General features: G+C 44.6%; 2 protein-coding genes across 2 annotated transcripts in view; one reads left to right on the top strand and one right to left on the bottom strand.

Annotated features, from left to right (window-relative positions):
• NRSN1 (neurensin 1) overlaps positions 1 to 9,890 on the top strand; it is a 197,754-nt gene that overhangs the window by 170,617 nt on the left and 17,247 nt on the right. The window lies entirely within an intron of this gene.
• TDP2 (tyrosyl-DNA phosphodiesterase 2) lies at positions 3,452 to 9,703 on the bottom strand. The gene is made up of 7 exons (XM_053396757.1): positions 9,386 to 9,703; positions 9,189 to 9,274; positions 7,163 to 7,336; positions 6,418 to 6,509; positions 5,534 to 5,652; positions 4,598 to 4,768; positions 3,452 to 4,076 (listed from the first exon to the last, which is right to left on the bottom strand). The coding sequence occupies exons 1-7, from the start codon at positions 9,593 to 9,595 to the stop codon at positions 3,795 to 3,797; spliced, it is 1,134 nt and encodes a 377-aa protein (XP_053252732.1). The 5' UTR covers positions 9,596 to 9,703; the 3' UTR covers positions 3,452 to 3,794.

Here is a 9,890-nt window from a genome sequence, read left to right as displayed (position 1 = left end):
CAGGATTTATTAATTATTATTATTATTACTATTATTATTTTGTAACCAAGGGCAATAAAAATTGGAAGTGGGTGTGCGTACTATTAGGCCAAGCTAGCAAAGCCTAGGCGATCGATGCCTGCAAGTCTTTTTCATGCTCTTGTCCAAAGCAAAACAAAAAAACAGGCACAGCGAATGCTCGGTCTCCCTTCCTCCTTCCCAGCCACTAAAGCGCATCCGCCATCCATGGTCTGGAGCTGGATCGCAACCCCGCCACCAGGGGGCGATGCTTGAGCTCCACCCAACTCACCTCATGCATCCTTAGAAGGGGCTAAAATAATAATAATTTATTATTTATACCCCGCTCATTTGGGTGGGTTTCCCCAGTCACTCTGGGCGGCTCCCCATAGAATATTAAAAACACGATAAAACATCAAACATTAAAAAGTGCCCTAAACAGGGCTGCGGCTGCCTTCAGAAGTTTTCTAAAAGTCATGTAGTTGTTTAATTCCTTGACATCGGGCCAGTTGCAGAAGAGCAAGGTGGAGAAAAGACTGAAAAGTCTGACACAACTTTGAAATTTCATCAGGAAAATCACCACAAACCATGCGAGGTCAAGCATGAAGCGCTGGAGCAAAGCACTCCCACTGCTGGTGTTTGATGTTAGCCACAAGTCCTATCTATCCTGTGGTTTATTGAGAAATGTTCCTGTTTTGTGCATTTTCCCTCAAGCAAGCTTATATCCAATTTAATATAAGCAGTGATTAAGCTGAAGTGTGTTAGACAGCGCCTGAAGTATGGAAGTCACTCCCATGTGGGTGGGGAGCAATGGCTGCCATCTTGGGTGGCTTTGAAAGAGGATTGAAGAAATTCATGGAGCAAATTCAATGACTACTTGCCACCATGGCTGTGCTCTGCCTTCATGGTCGGAGGCAGTAATTCTCTGAATACTAAAGGAGAGAGTGCTCATGTGCTTGGGTCCTGCCTATTGGTTTCACACAATCCACTGGGTGGCCACTGTGAGAACAGGATGCTTGACTAGATGGGCCATTGGCCTGATCCTGCCGGCTAGTATTATTATTATTACTATTACCGTTTTCATTTGAGACAGCCTCCACGCTTGCACAGGTGACAGCTTTAGGAATAGTTTGGGAAGGACTGCAGGCATGGGGAAACCAAACAGGTAGCGCACATCCCTGGCAGGTACATCAGTGCTCAAATGTCACGAAGCACAGTGGAGAGTGGGAACAGCCTCCCTGCGTTTTAAGCTGCAAATGTGTACATGAAATGCAACATCTTGGCAGCGACACTGCCTGAATGTAATAACCAAATGAATGAATTATGTCAGGCATAGGCAAACTCGGCCCTCCAGATGTTTTGGGACTACAGTTCCCATCATCCCTGACCACTGGTCCTGTTAGCTAGGGATGATGGGAGTTGTAGTTCCAGAACATCTGGAGGGCCGAGTTTGCCTATGCCTGAATTATGCCATCTGTAAAGAACAGAGATATTGTGGAAGCAACCTTGGCTGCAGTGAACTCACAGCTAAAAGTAAAAATAAACGCTGTATTTATTTAGAACAATAGTTGATGCCCAAAGTCCTCTGGGCAGTTCACACCACTGGCTTAGCTGTCAGATAAATAGAATCCTAGAATGGTGTGTTGGAACTTTGGAGGTTCAGTGCTTTCCTCAGTGCAGGAATCTGCAACTATATCATCCTCAATGGAGGGCTGGCCAGCCTCTGTTTAAATACCCCCATCAAAGGAGGCTCCACCACAACCTCCTGAGATGGCCAGCTCCACTATCAAACAGCTCTCATAATTAGGAAGTTTCTCCTAGCTCAGTCGCAGAGCATCTGCTTTGCATGCAAATCCTAAACACCTTTGAGAAACACTGCCAGTTGGAACTTGCAGCTCCCATCAGCTCCAACAAGCAAGGCTAATGGCGAGAAATTATGGGAGTTGTAGTTCAGCAATATCCAAAGGCCCAAAGGTTCTGGTGTAGATAATATCAAGCTAGACTGAACAATGGTCTGATTTAGTATAAGGTAGCTTCCAATGTAGTGTATAAGGTAGCTTCCCAGTAGTGATGTATGGAATTGAGAGCTGGACCATAAAGAAGGCTGATCGCCGAAGAATTGATGCTTTTGAATTATGGTGCTGAAGGAGACTCTTGAGAGTCCCATGGACTGCAAGAAGATCAAACCTATCCATTCTTAAGGAAATCAGCCCTGAGTGCTCACTGGAAGGACAGATCCTGAAGCTGAGGCTCCAATACTTTGGTCACCTCATGAGAAGAGAAGACTCCCTGGAAAAGATCCTGATGTTGGGAAAGATGGAGGACACAAGTAGAAGGGGACGACAGAGGACGAGATGGTTGGACAGTGTTCTCGAAGCTACCAGCATGAGTTTGACTAAACTGCAGGAGGCAGTGGAAGACAGGAGTGCCTGGCGTGCTCTAGTCCATGGGGTCACGAAGAGTCGGACACGACTAAACGACTAAACAACGACAAGCTTCCGATGTTCCTATGAAATCTGCTTCCTTACCAGGTCCTGCTTCTGCCTCCTGGACAAACAGACAATAGTCTTCTGCATGCCAGCCCTGCGGAGAGACTCATCTCTTTCTCATGCTGAGATAAGCAACTCTGCAGTCATCACATCCTGCCTACAGATCCAGTAGCAGGGCTATTTTCGACATGCAGAAGTGGGAGGAATTCAGAATTCCCTGCAAGCACACAGTGACTTAGGGAAACTGCAAGTGCGTAGAGGGAATACTGCAAATTACCTACCCATGGGCAATCATACCTTGCCGTTGGGGCTTCAAAACAACGGATGATCACTACCTTGTGTTTTGTGGGCTCCAGGAGAAAATACGTTGGTAAGGAGGCAATTCCTTTGTTACCTGATTTGATTACATGATCGGATCTATTTTAGGACTGCTGACTTTTAAGAGTCATTACCATCAGTGCCAGTCCTAGCTTTTTTGCCAGTATGTTTCCATTGGACTCCACCTTGTTCTCTTCACCACTGCTGATTCAGTGGTCTCTCTCTTTGGGCCTAAGCCATACTGCCTCCCAAAGGGAGAGGATGAGATATGTAGGGGAGATACCTCCTCTCATTGCCTGCTAATTTGGAAAGGTTGACAGGAATCAGCATCAGAAGGCTCCAAGGTTTGGGCACTCCAACTGGTGCATGGGAATCATCGAGTACCCATAATGCCGATCTCTAACGCAAGCCTTGCTCATCCTGAAAAAACACCCCCCTTCTTCACAGACAGGAAATGATATGACACTTCAGCAATGTAACAATTGTCTTAGGATTACCAGCCCATAGATAAAGTTAGTTGCTCCCCGCTTCCCCCCCTTAGAACAATTGGCTATTTTTCCAAATTGGCTACCTGAAAACAGTGGTTTAAATAAAAAAAAATCCTTCAAGCCTACCTTTATTGAGTTCAATATAAGATTACGGAAAGGTGTGTTGAATTATTCTTTATTCAACTGAAGACTGAAACAGTATTATATGGCTAGCATTTTCATTTATCTATTTTGAACTGGAATTGAAACTTGGAAGGGAAATATATCCTGGAGTACCTATAAACTGGAATGAATTTAAGAGTATACATTTAAAAGTCTTCTCCCCGCCCTTTCACTGGGCAAGGATTCCAGTAATGCATGGATTACCGTATTACCACTGAAGCGTATAAATTTGAACCAATCCCAGAATTGGTTTAAAATACAGCAGGATGTGGGGGGGGGTGGGACAGGAAAGGTTATAAGAGTGTCTTTCATACACAGCGTGGAAGTCATCCCCCCCCCCTTATAGTACCACATCAAAATTGCAAAGCAGACCCCAGTGATCGCTAGGAAATCTGCCGCAGTCCAGTTTTTCCAGCCCAATTAAATCCAAACTCTTAGGAACAATTTGTCCGCCAGCAGAAGCAGCTCGGAGGAAGAGGCGATCAAACCGCAATCTGCACTTGTAACGTGCATCCAAGTTAGTGTTTTGGCTTGTATCCCACGTGTAGCGGCAATGTTCTGGCTTGCCCAAGAATTCCCAAACATCCAGAATGTTGTCAGGCAAACCACCAAGCTTAGCAACCTGATGGGGAGAAAAGTAGAAAGCGTTAATAGTGTACTATAAATATACTACCAATAATCAGCTTTCAAAAATGAGCCATGGATTGATTTTGTCACTTCTTATATGGTTTGTTGGGAGAGCCACCAATTTTGTTGTGAAGCACCATCACTGCTCCTTAGCAACATTGTTCTAATTCAGAAACATGTTATCTGAAATAAATAGCTACCCTGGCTTTGTTTAATCACTTGGTATAAGGGAATTGCGATATCTTGTGTAGTTTTATGCTGAGTTAATTCATTGCTCTTTACTGCTAGTCGGGTCTACTTTGTTGTCAATATTTTGCAAGACAACTGCTGATTATTGCTGAATGATTTGTTTTCTTCTTTTCTGTATGCATGTTCTTGAAAATCCTTAACAAAACCTGTGTTTAAATATATATATAGGCAAAGGGGAATTGTGTCACCAGCGGTGGGGAAAGCCCATGTAAGTGATAGGAGTTACAAATAAACACAACACAACTAAGGAGTTTTGCTCCAGTTCACCTCTTTGTCTCTGAGATTTGTATCTCCTCCAAAAATCACCGTAGTGGACTCTGGGGCCTCTGTCATTTTGGCAAGCACCCGTTTCAACTGATTCAAGCGTTCTTCGCTATGCCCCTTAGTGCTCTCCAGATGTGAAGTCATAAAGCAGAGGTCATTGCCAGATATGGTTGCCTATGAAGAAGAGCGAGAGACAAAGCATAAAGCGACATTTTCTGCATGCGACAGTCTGCTACAGCAGTAGGATTTCACCACTCTTTACAGCAATTTCTCGTGAAAGAACAAGATGCATAAAACTACATTTTCTGCACAGGGCTAAGTGCAGCTAGACCTTTCTTTACAATAACAGTTAATTCTCCCGTATGTTGTCCTCCATCTTTGGACAACATAAAGGTGGAGCTTTTCCTAGATGACAAGGACCGTTGTATAGATCTTTCCAATTCTGGTTTCTTCTGTACAGTGCCTAGCCTGGGTCACTGTTGTGACTAACATGATGACAAACAGGTAGGGCTGCGGCTATAACTGCTTTAATCAACAGTTAACAATCAACTAACCTTTTAGTTAATAGCTTTGTCGGGGCCAAATTTTAATCCACAATAGAGACATTTTAAGATGATGGGCTGAGGGAAGAGTGCACTTCTTTATTGACTTTAGGCTACTTTGCTTCTGGTGCATTTATGCAGTTAATGGCATCCGTCTGTCTCAAGAGACAATGGACTGCACTTCCAGGAGTGAAGTCAAACCACTGGAGAATCACAGTGCCTGCTGTGGCTGCAGAGAACGGTAACTCGTAACTGCTGCTTCCCATGTTGTTTTTGCTGCATTAGCAGCACCAAAGTGACCTCGCCTGGGCACAAGCCTGGGCAGTATGTATGGAACAAACAAACAAACAAACAAACAAACAAAGCCCATAAACTAGGTGTGCAAGAACTCACTTACATGTACTGCCAATAAATTTCTCATCATGGAGGTGGTAGGGAAAGGTGTTATTTCTTCTTTTAAAACTCTGACTCTTGATTTTTTTAACATTATGGCTGTAAAATAACCATCAGTATTACCTGAAGAGAGAAACACAGAAAAAGTTAAGGTCAACAACAATGATGTCTCCTTCAGAAATCCCATATAATAAAAGACAGTGGCCTTGTTCAGACTCCAAAAAATGGGTTGTATCCATCAAGTCATCCTTAGTGCACGGATTATCACCTGTGCAACTGGACACCCTCTCCCTGCCCACCTTATCTATTCTCAGGGTTCCCCCAACCCTTCAGAGCAGATTTGATGGGGCATGGGGGGGGGCGGAGGAAATCCTGTTGCGTAGGCAGACATCCTGGAAAAGATAGAACAACTTTCAGATATACAACTCCATGGTTTATGTTATTTTTATGTTATGTAAATCTAAGGTTGCCATATGTCTGGACTTTCCAGGACATATCCAGAATAGTGCAGTCAGAAGCAGGGTCCAGGGGGAAATCGTGGAAAACATCTGGGAAATTCTGGATGCATGACAATCCATGTCAGCAATGTTGTTTAAGTGATTTTCCTTAAAAATCGCTCAAAAACTACTCCCCCCCCTTTTTCCAAATTTGCCAAAAAAGCAAAACTTTGGACAAAACTAAAAAAAGCTGTCCGGATTTTCACTGTTTGAAATATGGCAACAAACCACCGAGGTTTTTACTGTTTTTGCAACCAAGTGGTCCATGAAGGCTTATACCATAATAAATAGATCTTTAAGGTTCCACAAGACTCCTGATTGTTCTTGCTGCAGCAGACTAACACAGCTATCCCACTAAAAATGTATAGCAATTACTGTAACTTCATTTTACCTGGAATAATTGTGTAACTGACGGCTCTCTTCTGTAGATAGGATAAAACTGGAGGAATAACCTCCTGTAGAAATACCACATCTGGACTGTACCTAAATGAGAAAGCGGAATGTGCAATGGAACATAAAGCAACATACTGTAACAGATAAGCTGTTTAGTATACAATGATCCTACAGTGGTCTTCTTAACTTATTTAATTACTGTAAAAAGCAACAACTGGCCTTGCTTCATAACATTATGGCTGCAATGCAATGCAAACACACATAGGGTTGTGCAAAAATATAGTTATGGAATCAAATGCACAAGCAACACAAGGAAGTGTAATGAACCTGAGATTTGTCTCTTGAGATTTAACTGTTTGTATGCAAAAGGAGTAGCCGCGAAGATTCAGATCCTACTGGGGTTAAAATCAATTATGTATTTCTAGGCTGGCATGCTTAAATCAGCCTCCTCCAACCTGGTGCCCCTAGATGCTTTGGCCTACATATCCCACCATGCTGGCTGCATCTGATGGGATATGTAGTCCAAAAAATCTAGAGGCACAAGACTGGGCAAGGCTGGCTTACATATTCTTGGCAGCTCTACAATTCAGATAAGTGTAAAAGGAAAAAAAATGGCATAGTAGAAATATTCTGATTTTTAAAAAACTGCATACCAATCTTGCTTACTTTGAAATAAATCCCAATGATTTTAATTAGGCTGACACTCTAAAAGGTACCATAGGACCACTGTGATAGATACTTACAAAGCAAGATAGGAGCAAACTCCTCGTGCCCTATCTTGCAGGTTTTTTAAATCCAGGCCATCTATATTCCAGGTAATTAAAGAAAATGTGCTGTCATCCTCTTTGGGGCTAAGACCCGCCTCTTTAACAGCAGCAGAAACTTTACCAGCAGTCGAATCATCTGTTAGGTCAATGCTAGAAAACACAGACACAAGTTACTTATTATATTGATAAGCCACCTTTAAAAGTAAAACTCTGAAGCTAGCTTCCATCATAAAATAATAAACACTGTATAATACAACTGTGTTATCCAACCCCTAATGAAACCAGTAATAATAAAACAAACACCCAGCTCAAAACTAAGATATCATGCATAACTCTTAACCACTACACAGCAGCAAGAGAATGCATGCAATAGAAATAACAGCAATGAGTTATTGGACCAAAGGTGAAGAATGGCAAAGGGTATAATCCTAACCCTAGATCCACCAGAATGAGAGAGTTAGGAAGTGGCAGGTCCCCAGTTCAGCCAGTACATTCCCAGTTCAGTTGGGCTAAACTGGCATGTCATCAACCCCAGCTCAGTCAGAGATATGCTGGTGTAACTGTCTCATCCCAGCTCAGCTGACGACAAGCCAAAACCAGCAGAACTTACAGCAGCCCTGAAAAATAAGTGCTCTGGGGTGGGGGGGGGCAGGATCTGGCAGGGGGCACATATGCTGGATCCTAACTTGGTTCAGCTCAGTCAAGCAACTTGGCAACCCAAGGGAATGACAGAGTTGCATAAATCAGACTTTATATTAAAGACTTATTTCCCTTCTGCCAGTCTTAGGCTTGTTCAAAGTCCTGAGCGGACTTTGGATCTGGAATACTCTATGCTGGCTTCACTTAATTATGTAAATTACTCTGGCTTCCCATACTTGGGATTGCTTCCCCATTCATATTTTCAAGAAAGGTATTCTGAGATGCTGGCCAGCTGTGAAAATGGCTTTAGTTTCAGCCTGACATAGTGGAGCCGGTTTATGAAGGTACAAATCGATACCCGGTAGGTCAGATACAGGTTACTGCCATCTGGATTAGGACCTTAGCAGCAGAGGCCACTCCTGCAGCCTGCCCCTTTCTCCCACTCAGTTTCATTTTTTCCAAGTGCTCATCAGCCATGTAAACACAGCACTAGTATGCCCCAGGGCACCCTTGGTATGGCAGAACTCTGGGGCATGGGAGGGAATTTAAATGGCAGGTCTCAGAGGGAACCAATATGTAAGTTTTCCACAATGGCCTGAAACAATGCTACCTTATGGGCATTGTGGAAGCCTTAAAAACTGGAGAATTGCTGGAGCCAGACCTTATTTAGAGATCTGACTACACTACCGACCATTCCCGTGGGCCGGGCCAGGCAAGCCAAGTGCAAGAGATATTAATGATTATACCACTAGGATGTCTTACAGAGGCATATACAGGGTGAGGCTTTTAAAAGAGTCCCGGTGGAACATGTGTACAGTGGTACCTCAGGTTAAGAACTTAATTTGTTCCGGAGGTCTGTTCTTAACCTGACACTGTTCTTAACTTGAGGTACCACTTTAGCTAATAGGGCCTCCCACTGCCACCACTGTGTGATTTCTGTTCTCATCCTGAAGCAAAGTTCTTAACCCAAGGTACTATTTCTGGGTTAGTGGAGTGTGTAACCTGAAGCGTCTGTAACCTGAAGCGTCTGTAACCCGAGCTACCACTGTACTCTGTATCCACTGGGCCTCTTTTAAAGGACTCAAGTCCTGTACTATTGTAGAGTAAAGGCAGCCGGCAGGTGATGCTCTTCCAAAGAGAATGAGCTAGGTGGGCTAGGCTAAGAGAATAGAGATTAGCCCATGGTCATCCCAGTGAACTCGTGGCTGGGAGGGGATCTTAACCCCTCTGACATAACTGCCCTGACAGCACCACCGTCCAATTGCACCAATATGGCCCCCATGCATCTGTACACAAGCGGGAATCGATTTTTTAACCCCGAGGTCTTCTTGAGAGGGATGAGTTACAGGCGCAGGAGACTTACAGGGTCCCCTCCACCGGGAGAGGCTCTGGCATCGCGTCCATAGGTTGCTCCTCAAGAGGCGGCTCAAAATAAGAATTCAGCGCTCTCTGCAAAAACAAACAAACAACAAAGGCCCAAGAGGCAGAGTTTGGTTGTGTGCTAGGATCATGCGCCGGGATCTATAAAGCACGTGCTTAAAACGAGAAGCGAGGGCATACCTGCATATTCCAGTCATTCTCTGCCAGGTAGCACTGAGCAACGGCTAGATCGCTGCCGCTGATGGAGGCAAATTCCAAACACAGGAGCTTCCTGCGCTTCTCTTCTTCCTTCTCTTCCTCCTCCTTGGAAGGCTGCAGCTGCTGCTCCGGCGTCCTCTCCTCCACCCCCACCGCCTGCTCCACCCCCTGAGCAACGCTGCCCACATCCATCTGCCTGTTTGTGAGTTCTTGTTGTTGGGTTGTTTTTTTCAAAGCTCGCGCTCCCTGTTTTCTTTCAGGACCACCACCGGTTTTCCAGCTTCTGCAAATCCACGCCCCTCAAAGCTCAAATGTCGCGCAGGCGCGGCACGGGCAAGACACTTGAAGCTATTGCGCTCGCCCGCCCGCTTAGCAGCCCGCCCCGATTGCGGGGAGGTGAAAGGGTAGGCGCCGTGGGCGGGGATTCGGCGAAGGCAGCGAACGTTCGGCGAATGGAACGCGGAGTAGCAAGTTTTAGAACTCTGGG

The sequence above is a fragment of the Podarcis raffonei genome, chromosome 7, assembly GCF_027172205.1.
Source record: "Podarcis raffonei isolate rPodRaf1 chromosome 7, rPodRaf1.pri, whole genome shotgun sequence".
Taxonomy (NCBI): domain Eukaryota; kingdom Metazoa; phylum Chordata; class Lepidosauria; order Squamata; family Lacertidae; genus Podarcis; species Podarcis raffonei.
Note: the sequence above shows the minus strand (reverse complement) of the source record. Positions and strands in the feature narration are given on the sequence as shown.

Excerpts from the sequence above, each read along its gene's own strand:
- TDP2 (XM_053396757.1), bottom strand. The coding sequence starts at position 9,595 with ATGGATGTGGGCAGCGTTGCTCAGGGGGTGGAGCAGGCGGTGGGGGTG. Across the intron at positions 7,337-9,188 it reads CTCCCGGTGGAGGGGACCCT|CATTGACCTAACAGATGATT; the intron begins GTAAGTCTCCTG and ends TGTGTTTTCTAG. Across the intron at positions 4,077-4,597 it reads CAAATCTCAGAGACAAAGAG|GTTGCTAAGCTTGGTGGTTT; the intron begins GTGAACTGGAGC and ends TCTCCCCATCAG.